A 15671-nucleotide genomic window follows, 5' to 3' on the forward strand; every position below is an offset into this window, starting at 1 on the left:
TATCTGCACTCTGAAGGATGGAGGACTAAGAGGGTGTCGGATAAGCAGTTCAGAAGATGATGTTAAAGATGAGATCAACTTGTCTTCTTGACATTGGAAGGTCCTCACTGATCCGGCCTCGATTAATCCTACAGAACATGGCGCTGGAATTACATGGCGTGGTCCTGTACATGCGGTGGACATCTTGTATTTTTTTTTTTTCCGCTGCTGTCAGATGGTGCCGTCTTTACGGACTGATGCTTTCTTGAGAAATATGTGCAGTTGTGAAAAGAATCGCTTGCAAACTTTGTTATAGGTGTCAAAGCCAAGGTCCGGGGGCCAGATACGGCCCACCACATCATTTTATATGGCTACCATTGATCTTTTGAAAATATTTGAACAGTTTTTACTCGTCTCCGGTTTCATCACTTTGTCATAATGGTCCTCCAAAGGAAACTATGACTCCAATGCGGCCCGAGAAAAAAATGAATTTGACAACCTATACGTTTAAAGACCCAATTATTGCGGCACGCACTGATTTTTTCCATTTTCATTCGTTTCCTGGGGAAACAATCAAAATATATATAATAGTAATGTCATGAGTACATGAGAGCTCAGCTTGTCGCCACGACGATCCACCTCCGTCTCAACTGAACAAACCAGTGGGCAGTCAGACGTCATGTGAATGCCAAATCTACTTTTCCCACTTCGTTAGCGTAATAATTAGCCACAAGCAGCCACCGTGAAAAGTCACGCTGAGCACCGCCGTGTATGAATCATCTTAGACTTTTTTTTTTTTCCCCTTTCCCTCCTTCTTTCCAATGTATGTGTTTGTGAATGGTGGATGTGTCACAGCCAGTGCTGGGCCCTCATGCATTAACCAGACTCCCTGCAATGTGTTATTTCTAGGTGCAAAGTCATTCAAATTCACCAGAGAACTTGTTCGATGTTCCTGCCAAAGCTGACACATCTCTGCCTCGCCGCCAACTCAAGACATGCCGCAAGTACGCTTGCATTTTTTGGCAGACTGGGGAAATTTCTACCTCAAATAAATTTGTCTTGAATTCAATAGGATCACCCCCCCCCCCCCCCCCCCCAACGTCCTGCGATGGTGGAGCTGAATGATTATGAAAATTGCAATCCTCCCCACATAATTTATAAAACAAAATTGAAAATTGCATGTCGATTCAAATTCGATTAATCTTTCATCCCGAGATGGCTCATTTGCATACAAAAACTTTGAGATTCTTTCGCCCTGGCTTTGCCCACACCCCTGGATCCAACTCTAGCCAATCAAATATCAGAAGACCCAATAATAGCTTTCTACCAGCACGTCCATTAGCATGACACACAAAAACAGGACACGCATGCTCGCCCTCACACACTCCCAAAACAGCACGTTCATAAATATGCATGGTGACTCACATCGGTCGCTGCAGACAATCGTGAACCTTACGATGACTCCTTTTAAACGACATGGCATCACTTCTTGCACTAAGCTGTCAGAAGGCAGTTTTTCGACAACCTCCCCCCCACCTCCCCCGCCCCCAAGCTGTTCCAGCTATAAGCACTCATCACCGCGGTGTGTTTCATCTCGACTCTTGGAACAGCAATAATCGATGTGATGGCAAAGGAAAACAGGCTGTTTCTCTCGCTGCCCCTGAGGCACAGTACACACACGCGCATCCAAAACAGATTGGGTCTGACAAAGCAGACTAAAAGCAGTGAGCGGTGGTATCTATCCATACAGTGTTGCAGTGCCAGCATGACCCGCGGCGCAGAGAAGAGACGGCGCTGTGTGTACAAGGCCACCAGTAGATGTGTTGTTGTGGCAATGCTACAATGAGCATTTATAATGATTCCTCAGACTCTCCTTTGCATAATTCACCCGACATGGCAAGCTGGTTGTCATTTTTATGACTGGTGAAACTCCAAGTACCACCACGATATTGACGGACAGTCGCGTAGTAGGTCTATGTGTTGGTGAAAATAATAGTCATGATGCGTAGTTTGAGCAGTAACACTGTGCCTGATTATGGGAAGATTTGACTAAAAAGTTAAAAATAACAGAAATGTTCTTGGACAGGGATTCTTTGAAGTACCACTAGAGGGAGCTAATTGAATTGATGCTAATTCTGAATGTTTTTACCTACTCTCATTATTCCAGACAAAAATCTCAGCGTAAAATGCAAACAGTGTTTTCAGCGGAAAAATAACAGACATTGTGGGTAACTGGCAACGTAAGATGGCCGCCTTCTGGCTTAAGCCGCGACGGGGCTATTGATAGTCCATTCCACACCATGATCGTCTAACGTGAACTGATTTCTTTGTTTATTTTTTTACAAACTTGCCGCCAATTGTGTTTTAAAAACAAGAAGTGAGTTTGCTGATTTTTGTTTTAAAACTACACAACAAGGCCACAAACAAGGATTTCCGTGTGGTTTTGTTTTGTAATCAGTATCTGGCTTTCTGCTACTTATTAAAATTACAACAAAAAGAAAAAAACATCTTAAAATCCTAAGTGGAATCTATTTAGTATGACATCAACAAATTCTGAATAATTAATGTGATTGCTAATCACTGCATATGTATCGTATTTACAACTTTATGTTGGAATGTTTGGATCGTTAAAACAGCGCACCTAGTGGTGGCCTCTACTTGTGCAAGGGTTCCTCAAGTGGGTGGCAGGGGACCTCATCAAAGCCTCCTTGGGGTGGGATGGGGGGGTCTAGTTTGATTTTACTCCCTCATAATAATTGTTCAGCAGCAGCAGGGATTGCAGTCACTGATCGATAGATGAGAGGACCTATGAGTATTAATGTCTTGCTGATGCCATCCATCTTCTGCAGACAAGCCCTTGTATATAAATAAATAATTTAAAAAATCACGTTTTTTTCCCTCTCTCACTTCACTAACTTGATATTAAAGTATTTTCAGGGTAGGGCTTGGTTGCATATGAGGTGGAAAAAGGTCTTGGATTATCATTTGGTGTGTGTGGCCGGGGGGGTGAATGACCTTGTGGACCACCAAGTCCAACAATAATAATCGCATAACAACAATTCTTCAGCTTTCTGACCGGGGCACAAGTCATATAAACTGCAGTGCGGCATCAGCTGGGTTATAACAAGCACATTGTCGTGCATGCACACACCACGCGCAAAAAAATTGCACTCGATTTTAGCCGGCAGGCAGGAAAGCGGAATGAACACGCACCCACACCACGTTTGCACGTGTGCGTCAGGGAATAATAATTTTAAAAAAGCACATTAAAAGTTCAGTGTCACTCACCCCTTTTGAACATGTTGCCGACCTAAGTGAATTTGCTCCACTGTCTGGAAATCATCGATCCAAATATTCCAGACTTTCGGAAGTTGATCCGATTTTGATGTGTCACTTAAATGTCACTCCCGTTATGCAGGTGTAATTTTATTCTCCAGTCTTCAACATCGGGGGGATGATGATCCCCGAAACGGACCCACGCGCAGCAATTCCGTCAGTCGGAAAGTCCAGTGAAGATGACTGAATGCTTCTCCCCTATAACAAAAAAAAAACAATCCTCCTTTCGACCAGTCAAAGTCCTTCCAGCTGGATCTCTCCCAAAATTAAATAATGATTAGAATAAAAACAGCGAATTCCATTCATGGATCCTTAAAAATAGCATTTTTTAGAAGCATTCTGATAACAAACGTGTGTGTGCCGAAGTCGGTGCGTTGCATCCGTGCAGCACTCCGTTGCGCTCAAAGAGGGAGAAAGTGATGTTGTGCCGCCTCACCCTCCTCCTTCTTCTCCTCCCCTCTCCTCCTCCCTCCTCCAGGCGCAGCCTCTCTCACTGGAGAGCCAGACAAATACCAGCGGGGAAACCAATCATGCGTGGCGCAAAACTATATTTAAACTTCAGGAGAGCAGAGCGACAAGATACTCAGGCGTCCTAGAAATAAAAAAACTATTTCATCACTCAATTAAATCGTCAGATTTAGATCGGAATGGGTATTAAAATTAATTGATATTTTATATATTTTCAGCTGCATTAATACCGTAATGTTAAATTAGATAACCGTCGATTATTCTATCCGTAAATTGTCTATCGGTGCTCGATTCAGTCCGCTCGGTTATCGACTGCTTTTGCCTGGCTGGTGTTTTGAGCGCTGCTAAAACATGGCGGCGCCCGCGTGCGACGGGCAGCTTGTTCCTATCAGAAAGCCTACAGCAGGTAATTACAATTTTTTCTTTAGATATTATTAATACGAATGATTGGGGTAGTTAAAAGTGTCTCCGAAGTAGACGACGGAGTTTACGTCAAAGCGTCACATGACGTAACGTTTTGTAAACATCTGTCCTCCTTTAACATGTCTAAAATCAATATCTGTAATCGTGAATAATCTTTGCTGTAAAATTAAAAACTTAAGCGTTAGAGACGCTTATGAACATCGACTGTCTTCCAGTGTTAATCGCTCAAAAATAGCTTTTGTAATACCGTAAAAAAAGTCAGTCAGATTTACGAGGGTACCTAAACGTCACACTGGTTTCAAAACATGTCGAAAATCCAGAAATGTATATTTGTTTTTGTAAACGAGTTTATGTCACTTGATTTTCCACAATCTGTTGATGCAGCTGTTGCTGCACACTAAGATTACCTTTCTTTTTCTTTTTTTTATAATTTGACTGAGCTATTTAATGATTCAGGCATTGCGCTACTCATCTCTCAGAAGTCAATTAAAAACGCAGGCAATTAACAATAACTATTCAGTGAACAGATGGAATGAACACAGCATTTTATTCTAATGAAACGGCAACAGTGGGCTTATCAGAACTAGCAATAATCATTCCTGAACTTTTACTGTACAGATAATCACCTGAAACTAATGAACACTCTTTTCTGAAAATTTTTATGAGTGACTTGGTGTCTGTATGCTCATACATTCTTAAACTTTATTATTTAGTCCAAAGACCTCGGCGGGTGGCCAATCAGATTCCGGATGAAATTCTGCAGGATCCCGAATTGCGGGAAGCAATGAAAGCCTTACCTGCAAACTACAACTTTGAAATCCCCAAGACTGTATGGCGAGTGAGACAAGCCAAGGCGACAAGAGGTGAGCTTGGCAAAATATCTTTCATAAGATTGCTTTAATGGGATTAATCACAAGATGGTACAGTCAATTTTTGCTGATTTTGTAAATATGAGAAAATATTTGACATGAACTTATTTGGTGTTTTCAATGTTTTGGGGATGTGTGAGGAAGCTGGAATGGAGCAGATGGCTATGCAGTAGCTCTCAAAGGACTGTTTTTGCTGTGTCTGTTTTTTTTTTTCTTTTCTTTCACTCAAACTTCATGTTCTCTCTGTGAAGTAAGACGACGTATCACCTCTGCCTCCTCCTGTTCCTCTTTACGTCCATCTGTTCCTCCGGCAGCCTTGGCATTGACACACAAGAAGAAAATCAGACACTTCTTTTCAAGTGGCGAAAAGCAATTTTTATTTTGGCGATGCGTATAAATAAGCGAAAGCAGGGTTGAGTCACATGATATTAAAATAAATTAAAATTATTTTGTCCACATCAGAAGCTTGGAAAAAAAATGTTGCTTAGTGTTTCCCCATTGTAAAATGCAAATGTCTTATTTTGATAAAACACAAAAGATAAGTTTGCTTTGATGGAGGACTTAAAAATCAAAATGTTTATGATAGAGATTTTTTTTTTTGCCACAGAGTCTCTGTAATATCACTATTTGCATCTGCGCTTATTTTAAAGGCACAGACTGTACCATAAAATGTTTCTTTTCTTTCGAAGGAATCATCTAACATTTCCATTTTAGTATCAGACATAACATAACCACTCCGTTATGGACATCCATTACTGTTGCCGTTAGCTTGCAGATCACAACTTTATTCGTATTTAACATTATGAACATTTGCGTGTTTTATGACAATACGTGGCTTACAATTGCGAGTGAACAAAATTGCGCTTTAAACATTTAAACAACAGCCGTAAAAAAAAAAAATATGACTATTAAATCAGGCAGGCGCAGAAAAAGCAAAGAGCTAATCAAGTTGTGGATGCGGCCCCAAAGACGGCAAGCGGCGGCCCTGAAGTGTCTCGGCATCCTTGAAAGCTCGCCGCCATGTTTCCCGGGGAGACTCGTGCACCGCTTTGGGACTTGCTCTGTTTTCCAAGGTCCTCGCACGACTCCGGCAGCCAAATGAGAAGCTCGCTCTTAAATCATTCCCACGGCAACAAAACAATAAGTCGTACCATGTCCTTTTTTTTTTTTTTTTTTTTTACCGGCTTCCCATTTTACTTTCTGTGATAAATTTACTTTCCGAACTATCGGGCAAAGAATAGTGCTGAGATTGTTTTCATCTCAAAATATTTTGAAATACCCCTTAAGCTGTTTTTCCATATTTTTTGAAGATTTTCCAACTTAATAAACACGTTTTGAGTCGAGATTATCGTTCGCGTACACTCTTCATTCTGTGTGATTTTTCTTCTCGTCGTGTGCTGGAAAAATGACAAAATCAAGCCTAGTGGGCTTAACTTTTTTTTTTTATTTATATATTTTTTGATTTCGTCTTTTCTTTCCTAAATGAAAGGCGCTTCCTGCAGCATCCTCTTCACCCTTTCGTCGGAGGCAGCAGAGTGACGGCTCCTCACCTCTGTCAGCTGCGGCGAGGGCGTGTTATGAAAACCTTTCTCGGCTAATAAAACCGCCCTTTCTCCTGTAATGACCTGTCTCTCACTGTCTGCCTGTGACCTCTAAACCTTTCCGACGCTGCTTTGGGCTCGGTTCTATACATCACACCATCCATCGCTCCGTCTCGTTCTTTTATTATTTAATACTGCCTCTGCCGGATCTTTGGAAAACGTTCAAACTTTGCTATGTGAGAAAACTGGCGCACTGCAGGGGCTCGTGTTCCATCGGATAGATTTACCGAGCTGAGGTGATAGAAACATCTTTTTATGCCTCGCCTTTGGAAATACTATTGAAAAGATACAGCGGTACCTTGATTTAAGAGGATAATCATCGGGATCACAGCCATAACTCAAATCACTTCACTTCTCTCAGCAACTTCCTCATATTTTCATGGACATGCTAATCCGTGCTAGCTTACTTTCCCAAGTCGACAACATGCACACCTCACTCATGTTTTTCCATTATTTTAAGACCTGCATTTCTGGCTGATAACTTTCAAGGTTCCTCTGTAGAGCATAAGATGCAACTAGGTGACAACAGGACAACTTCTAGAGAAGTTACGTAAATGTCCAAAAGAATACTATGGCTTCTCTGGCCCCATAAGTAGAATTGTTTTTGACTGGCCACAAGAACTTTGTGTTCCTGTCCCTTTTTTGAGACTTGGATCTTCACCTTGAAAACTGGAGAGTCTTTAAAGAGTCAGTTTGAGGATCCATCCTGGTTCCATGGCCCGCTCGTATGAATTTGCTTCAGGAATATTTAAAGTCTGCAAGGTTTACCAGACAGGAACTTTTCCACGTTGGTGTTGTCGCTCTTCAATCTTGTTGGTTCCTCCATCAGAATGGATCAGTTTCACTTGGCCCCGGATAGCTAGGAATTGCTGATGTGTTGATGAAACTGGAATCCACAGCATGTGACACATCCATCAATCTCCCTGCTCACTCATGTTGTACCATTAAAATTCCATAAGCCAGCATCTTGTAAATCACCTTCAGGACTGATATCATGTTTCCTGATGGTAGTGCCTGATCAGAAGTGTGGAAACATGGTGCTTGCCAAAAATTACGAGAGTATTATCTTCTGAACGGGGTTCAGCTTCTCCGATTCGTGACCCGTCATCAATGAAACGATCTAAGGCATTGAGATTGCACGGTCCTGAGGTGGGAATGCGTTCAAACTTCTCTTTTGGTACTTCTCAGACTGTTTCAGACCAGTTCCCAAAGACACGGACACCCGCTTTCTGTGTTTGTCTTCAGATGGGTTATCGTCCTGGAAACATCGATGTATGTCTGCTGTCATGGCGACAGCTTCCTTTTGAAGTGTGAGAAAAAGGTCAACATGGTTGTTGTTGAGGCAAGTTCCTGTCAATAAGACATCATCAGGTGACACAGACTGGTGCTGGATGCTGTAGTAAAACGGCATACAGATGTTCCTTGGATCATAGTAGCACCTTTCTTCATTCAATGTGACTAGTTCAGCTTGTTTACTTAGATTTTTTTTTGGCTTTCTCTCAAAATTGTATCTCAGAGAGGAAAAAACACCCAAGGCCTGGACTTTGTTGTCAGGGAACTTCAGCCAGATGTTCCTCTTGTTCTTTTTGTAATTAATCTCTGTGATTTGGACGACCGAGATGTTACCAATTGATGGACTGTTTTCATCAACTTCCATTCTGTATCCCTTTGAGAAGGTTCCATTTGGGTGATAAGGAGCAAGGAACTGGTTTAATGTCTCCTTTAGATGAAAGAAATTCGAGCGGGGCTTGAAGACTCTCGTTGGCTTTTGTTCAGCCTTGCGATCACTTCCAAGATGCAAGTTTCCGACAATGACCCATCCCAGGTCGAGTTTCTGAGCATAGGGAGCATCCCGCGGACCGTCCACCTGCTCACGTACTTTGTGGACTGAGATGATGTCTCGCCCGAGAAGGAGCATGATGGACGCGTTTGGATCCAACTCTGGGATCAAGTTAGCAACCGATTGAAGGTGTGCATGATTAGCCGCGGCGTTTGGTGTCGGAATTTCGGACCTCTTGTTCGGGATACCGTCGCATTCCAGTAGGGTTGGTAACGAGAGGCGCACCTTTCCATCCATAGATTCAATTTTGTAATTTGAAACGCATCTTCCGGTAGTTTTTGTCACTCCAGAGCAGGTTTGGAGGGAGTATGGAGCAGAAGGGCCTTGGATGTTAAAGACCTCGAAAAATTGTGAGCAAGCGAGGGATTTATTGCTCTGCTCGTCTATGATCGCGTACATCTTCAACGCTCTGTCAGGACGGCCACTCGGATATACTTTGACTAGACAGATTTTTGAGCAGGATCTGGAGTTCTGGTGATCTCCACGTACTTCTGTACAACGAGTACTAACTTCCTCGCAAGGTTCTGGGATTTTCTCCCCGTCGTCCTGCGTAGGGGGATTTGGTTCTTGGATCCCCGGCGTTGGTTCAGGAGGAATTGCTGAGATGTGTTTGTCACTCTCACACTTTGCGATGAATTTACAGTTCTTGGCATCGTGTTGGGTAGACGTACACTTCAAACACATCGTGTTGTCTTTTAGGAATGCCTTGCGTTGCTCCAGCGGCTTTTTACGGAAGCTACGACATTTCTTGAGCGGGTGAGGCTTTTTATGAATAGGACATTGTGTCTCGGGATCGTCAATCTCCAAGCGTGGCTTGGCAGGAGAAGATAGAACGTCAGTTTTATGAACCGAGACACCGTCGTAGAAAATCGGCTTTCGTTGAGTTTTGCCTGCTTTTGAGGTGTCAAGATGAGCTGTGAATTTGAAGCCTGGGTCATTTCGAATTCTCGCTTGTTTTTCAACAAAGTCCACGAAAACATCGAACGGGGGGAAGGATACACGGTGTTGGAGTTTGTAGTTTGTTCCGACAGTAAGCCACTTTTCTTGGAGGTTGAACGGTAACTTTCGAACTAATAAATGTAGTCCTCGTGCTGTGTCCAAATATGTAAGGCCAGGTAGGTCTCCATCTGCTTTGGCTGCCTTCAGTTCTATGAGAAAGTCACTCAGCTCATGGAGCTTTAAATAATCCCTGTTGGAGATCTTGGGAAAACTGGCGATTCGTTCAAACAACGAGTCCTCCACCATTTCCGGTGCGCCGTAACACGTTTCCAGTCTTTCCCATATTCGTCTTAGTCCTCTGTCTGCCGAGTTGACGTGAACAGCCCTGATGCGTTTGGCGTGCTCCGCTGACTCCTCCCCCAGCCACGCCACCAACAGATCCATCTGCTCGCTTGGCGTCAAGTTAAGATCCTTGATTGCGTTCAGAAAGGACTGCTTCCACGCCCTGTAACCGCACGGCTGATCATCGAATTTGATCAAGCTCGTCGAAACCAGCTCACGCCGGGCTAAATATCTCGCAAAGTCGGCCATTTTGGTTTGATCACAGACAGACCGATGAGGTGTCTGACTGGACGGGAGATGATAAGAACTTGAGCTTGATCTGTAAGCTTCACGACTGTCTTGCATGTTGTTGGAATACGGGCGGGTGGCCGGAGTGTCTTGTGACCTCGAAGGTGTTTTGCTTCCGTTCTGTTGACCAGAGTAGACATCCGGTGATTCGTAACGCTGCGTCTCATTCCATATCGTCGTCTCTCGGAGCGGCGTTTCGACCTGCTTGGCTACGTATTCCTTGGTGCGCTCCAAAGTGTCGACCGGAGGCTCAAATAACCGTTCCAGGTTCAGATTGGAACTACTCCGAAGACTTCCTTCAACGGCAGCTTCTAGGACATCCGCTTCGGCCAGAGCCGCCGCTGCTTCCTGCTGCAACGATAGCATATCCATCTTCGCCTCGAGTTGCGCTTTTTTGACCTTGAGCGACATTTCTTTTTGAGCGTAGGACAGACGTGCTTTTGCTGCCTCGGCTTTCGCCCGAGCTTTGGCCGCCTCGGTGGAGGAAACCTTTGACCTTACCGAAGCGTGCGAGGCACAAGACATTGTCCGTACTGATCCTTCTTTGCTGTTCATTCTCCGTCCTCGTGCGAGCTGTAATATTTTCCGCCTCAAAGACGTTCTTATTGTGCCGCCCTTGGTAAGTATCTTGGATTTACTTTTCCTTGTCCTTCTTTACTTCTTTCTTGTCCACAGGTTTATTGATCATAAGGGGGTCAAACTGGAAAATACAAACAGAAATGATGCTTAAAATACAAAGTTGCAGATACACACCAAACTTCAATAGTTGACACTGAATGATTAAGTATTGCTATTTTATTGCCTTAATTTTATATATATTTTTTAAACTAAATTGACTTGTATGACCTAGTAAATGCTAATAGAATATAAACCCAGTCAAATAGTGGAGCCAAGACCTGCATGCCACTAGAATTATGAATATCTATGATTGAGATCTTTTGAAGCCTTTTTAAAATCCATCCACCCATCCATTATCAATTTCCCCCCCAAAAAATCTCACCTTTTATTTGCTTCATAGATGTTTATTAAAAACTTTAACCGCCTTTAAAAGTGTTTTTTTTCCTCAAGGTGCCAGCCGGCTTTTAGAAGTCGCGGCCCTTTTGCGCATGACTGGCCCCGTGAATTTACATAAGCAAATCTTGCAGAACTTGCACCCAGTCATCATTTGTGTAATCCTTCCTTAAATTAGTATGCATGCCTGAATGAGCAGCGCATCATCGCCCGCTGTCAGAATGCAGAGGATGATGACGGCCAACTCGGTTTTTGGCTGCTTTATTAAAATCCCACGCTAACATGAAACCAGGAATAATACCTTTTTCACCATTGGTTCTTCTCATTCCGGGCATCGTGTCAGGAAACTGGACAACCCTCATTTGTAAACATGCGGAATCATCAGTAGGACCATCAGTCGTTTATCAATCAGTTCATCCATATTTTATCTTTGCTTTAGGCCTTGTTGACTGCATAACAAAAACAACAATGTGGCCTAAATTTGGAAGTGAGCAAAAGGACAAATTCAGCCGGTGGATGCAAACAAAGCGATTGTCGTTGGACGGATGAATAAAAGCACCGCGGCGCTCCGAACCATCAGGAAGACGGCGCCTTGAAAGAAAGCCGCGGGCTATGAGTTCACGCTATATTTCCAACAGCCCATCAGCTTGTAAAATAAAGCTACTACAATGCAAGTGTGGCAGAAGGGAAATTGCCCTGAAATGTCATTATTCCTTGCCAGTGGCGCACGCTGGCCTATGAATAGCTTTGCTGCCCCACACTTAGTTGATATCGTGTTGCCGGTCCCAAACATTTGCTTCTTCTTCTCATTCCAGTGGCTCTCCAGTTTCCAGAAGGCCTGCAGTTATTTGCCTGCGTCATCGCCGACATCATCGAGAGGTAAAATTTCGTAGATGATCAAAATGAGTTTGGGACGACGGAGAACTGAGAAGATATTATTCTTGTTAATTACATCTAGTTTCAGTCGAAGTACTCCATCACCCGGACAGACAAATTTTTTTCCCCCTAACTTTCCTTTAGTAAGAACCTCGATATTAATGACCTCCATGCATGATAGTTTGTCTTCTCTGTGGTTTGGCCTACATGTAAAAAAAGAGTCCCACGTTCTGTAAAGCACTCACCTGAAACCCACGACGGGTTTGCAGACCAAAATGTTTCTCTTGCCGTCCCTACGCTCCTCTCTCTGCTCCCAGGGAAGGCTGCCTGCTTGCTAAGTGTCGCCTTGAAGGAAATGCCTCCTGTCATTAAACACCCAGAGTGGGTTCCATTTATAGATGTTAAGTCGATACTAACCTGTTTATAAGATGGAGCAGATATAATGGCCGGCCGGCGCTTCCATGAACTTCGAAACCGCAGCGGATATCAGATCTCTGGATAGCAGAGTCAGGAAAAAAAATGATAAAATAACAAACTTCATTCTGGATTCATCCAGATGTATCGCACGTCTATCGTCGCATCTCTAATACTCGTTATTGCACCGTGAAACTTTCCTTATCGTGAAAACAGGAAAGATCCGAGGCTTCTTGGTCTTATCAGACCAGGTTCCATCTTACCCGGTCCACGTTGAAAGGTCTGAATGTAACCTTTTATCGAGACTGCTCTATCAACTCTGTTCCCTTTAACGAGATCAGTAAAACACAAATGACTCGAGTCATTTAATGCGCCGTCTTTCCGAGACTAAGATTTTTATTTTTTTTGCGACGGCGACAGCAAAGACCAGATGGGCCTTGGCACCCGGGCCTCATTCAATCATTCGCCGCGCTATAATCAAGAGTGTTTTAGTAGACCTCCACAGGTCAGTAAAGTGTGATGGGAGTTCTTTATCTCTTCCGAAGACGAGACTAATTCTTTGTCCTTTTTCAGCAAAGTCATCATCCCCTGAGATCTAACAATGCGAGTATTTATGTGACGTGATAAGTGTTTAAACAAGATGCAAACGCTGGTAAACTTTGACCCCCCTTCGCCATTCAGTCTGTCCTCCAAGTAGACTGTACGATAATAGCCGTTATCGGGTAAGCGGGGTCAGAATGACCCTCGTGAAAAGGAGTTTTTAAGTAGGTGGTCCAAAGTCTGAAAACATTTAACGTTGAAATATTGAATTCGGGAAGGTGTAACACTTTGCTAGCTAATTGGCTAGCAGGATTAGCGGTTTTAAATGATCTTTGTCTGGACTGGAGAAAAATCGGGCTGTTCTGGTGGTAAATTATCCAAAGAGGACAAAGATGATTAAGTCTATTATCCTCGAACCTGTCCCCCTTTGTCAAACCCGTTGGTCTGGTTTGGCATTTCTCGCTTTTGTCAAACCAGTGACGTAACCTTTTGGGTTTTGGCCCGGCGGTCAGACAGTCTTCAGCTTACGAGCTCGACTCTTCTCAATGGAGCAGAGGTCCGCAACAGCTAGTGGCGATAAAAAGGGCTAAGCTGCCTTCAGCGTAAAGGAGCTTCTGTGGGATGGTCAGCTTATTCCTACTCAGGACAAATTGGCAACCGCAGATAGTTAAAACACACAATACAGTCAAACTGCTGCACCCAGAATAGAATTCATTGACCGTCTTGTCGACGTAGGTTATCTAGATTGGTTATCTCTAGACTGAGGCGGTGATGGCCGGCGAGCAGACGGTCTTTTGTCACCTTACCTCTTGGATCAATGGGGCAGAGGTCCACAGTGGCCAGAGCAAATAAAAAAAGGCTAAGCCGCACTCAGACTAAGGAGCTTCTGTGGAATTGTCAGCTAATACCGACGACAAGCTAGCGGCTGCGGTTAATGCACTTAAAACAACACGATTGTTGTCATGGCTGAAATCAGACCGATAAATCGTACGCCAAGCTCCCGCCACCGATTGAACTTGATGATTTATTGCAAACGCTCTATGTCGGGTTTTCCTCAGCTTTTCATTCTTCACTTTTTTTTCGGTGTTTGTTGATCTCGACAGTGCGTGCCAGTCAAAGATGTAAACAAAAAGCTTTCAGGATAAACGATAGCCCGTGCGGACGGGCGGTGATTCATACGCTGTCACCGCACCATATGGTTTGGAGCTTTTGATGGTGTCAGCTGTCTCCTTATGGCTTTGAAAACTACCTCCACCAACATGCTCCTGCTGCTCGGCTGACAACAATAGCGAGCAAGCTGCATGAATGTCCAAATCCTGGGGACAGCCGTGGCATTTGATTCTTCATCAAAATGTCTCGTCCAAGTTCTGGTCCGCTTCAAGCCAAACACATCTACTTGTGCTCCTGGTCCAAATGAGTTGATCACACGGTCACAACCTCGAAGCGAGCACGTTTGGAACCTCGCTAATCATTTTGCCTCAATTGCTTCCGGATGTGATTAATCAACATCCAATTCCGAATAATCGGCACTTCATGTTAATTGATTATGTAACAGTCGATTATGTAGAGGCGAATTCTCATTTTCTATATTTTAGGGCAATTAGCGGCTATCCCCCACACATTTATTTTTATATCACGTAAAAAGCCTTCAGATCCTTCCTGCTAAAATCTGTCAGTTTTGTCTGCCCAATTTTTATTCATATAGAAACAAGAGCAGGAAGAAAAAAAAAAAAAAGATCCTCAAGAAAGAAAGATGTGTAACTAAGCCCACACAGACATGTCCTCCAGCCCCGGCTTTCAATCTTTCAGCAACATTTTGCAATTTGTCACCATCGCAAAGCCCCGTTATAAATAGCGTTTAAAATGCAAAAGAGTCTGAGCTGATGGAGTCACACCAAATCTTCATCATAATTGTAAATTGTGGCCAAAAGCAACACGCGTTGACTCCAGGCCAAGATTTGTTACACTTTGTATTTGCTTGACAAATCTCCGTCTTTTGCCCTCATCCACTCGGATTCAATCTGACCCGCAAGCTGTTAAAACGCGCTTGGCAGCTTTCTTACTCTATCCAACCCATTCTCGCTCTCTACCTTGTTAGATGAGATGCTTTAGTGTCAGTGGGATACAAGTGCCAAGAAAAGTGGAAAGGTGCAAAATACCGCAGAAAGAAAAACGCAATACCACGGCAAAAAAAAAAAAAACTTTTCCCGGCTGGACTGAAATAACGTTGACCGGCGTTGGCCTAGACCTTGTTTTCTGTTAGCACCTTGAGGGCTAGCTTGAGTTAAGTGCACTAGCAAAATAACTTTTCAGAACCTCCGAATTTGGGATTTCGATTCCTAAACTATTCGGACCATCGTCTCGCTCCATCCAAGTCGAGACGGCTGTCAAACACGGGTATTCGACGGCTCAAAGTTAAAGACCTGTCAGAAGCAACGTGTTGGTAAATCAAGGTACGGACTGCCCACGCAGCCCCCCCGAGGCATCCGCGGGTCCTTCGTCATTGTCGTCTCCGTTCCATCAAAATAGATCCATCTGTATTCTGGACAGCGGCTCGAATCGTTTTTTTGCGGCAGCATTCTGCCTCCCGGGGTAAATGTCAAGACTACCATTAGGAAGGGGGGGGGCTTGTTGGAGCTTTCATATGGTGGCAGAAAAGCCTTTTATGCTAGGCTGCCAGCACACATCTCAAAGGGAATAAATATCGGCGTGCCATGTATTGATTTACTGGCGTGGATATGATGA

General features: G+C 43.6%; 2 protein-coding genes across 5 annotated transcripts in view; one reads left to right on the top strand and one right to left on the bottom strand.

Annotated features, from left to right (window-relative positions):
• The window catches only part of rtn4rl1b (reticulon 4 receptor-like 1b), a 67771-nt gene extending 64026 nt beyond the window's left edge, over positions 1-3745 (bottom strand). The window contains exon 1 of the mRNA XM_088380723.1: positions 3268-3745. Coding sequence (XP_088236849.1) covers positions 3268-3280 — 13 coding nt within the window. The 5' untranslated portion in view covers positions 3281-3745. The remainder of the gene's footprint in view (positions 1-3267) is intronic.
• Positions 1-15671, top strand: part of dph1 (diphthamide biosynthesis 1) — a 112045-nt gene that overhangs the window by 65597 nt on the left and 30777 nt on the right. For 3 of the 4 annotated variants that reach the window (XR_015859421.1, XM_088380725.1, XM_088380724.1), the window contains exons 4-6: positions 889-983; positions 4920-5069; positions 11912-11975. Coding sequence is in view for 3 of the 4 variants with exons in the window: in XM_088380725.1 (XP_088236851.1) it covers positions 926-983; positions 4920-5069; positions 11912-11975 (272 nt within the window). In the remaining variant the exon portion in view is untranslated. Of the gene's footprint in view, positions 1-888; positions 984-4031; positions 4190-4919; positions 5070-11911; positions 11976-15671 lie in introns of those variants that run through there. The other variant, XM_088380726.1, reaches the window with a different exon arrangement.

Source organism: Syngnathus floridae, chromosome 7 (assembly GCF_059516105.1).
Source record: "Syngnathus floridae isolate MCC-2025c chromosome 7, RoL_Sflo_1.0, whole genome shotgun sequence".
In the NCBI taxonomy this organism is placed as follows: domain Eukaryota; kingdom Metazoa; phylum Chordata; class Actinopteri; order Syngnathiformes; family Syngnathidae; genus Syngnathus; species Syngnathus floridae.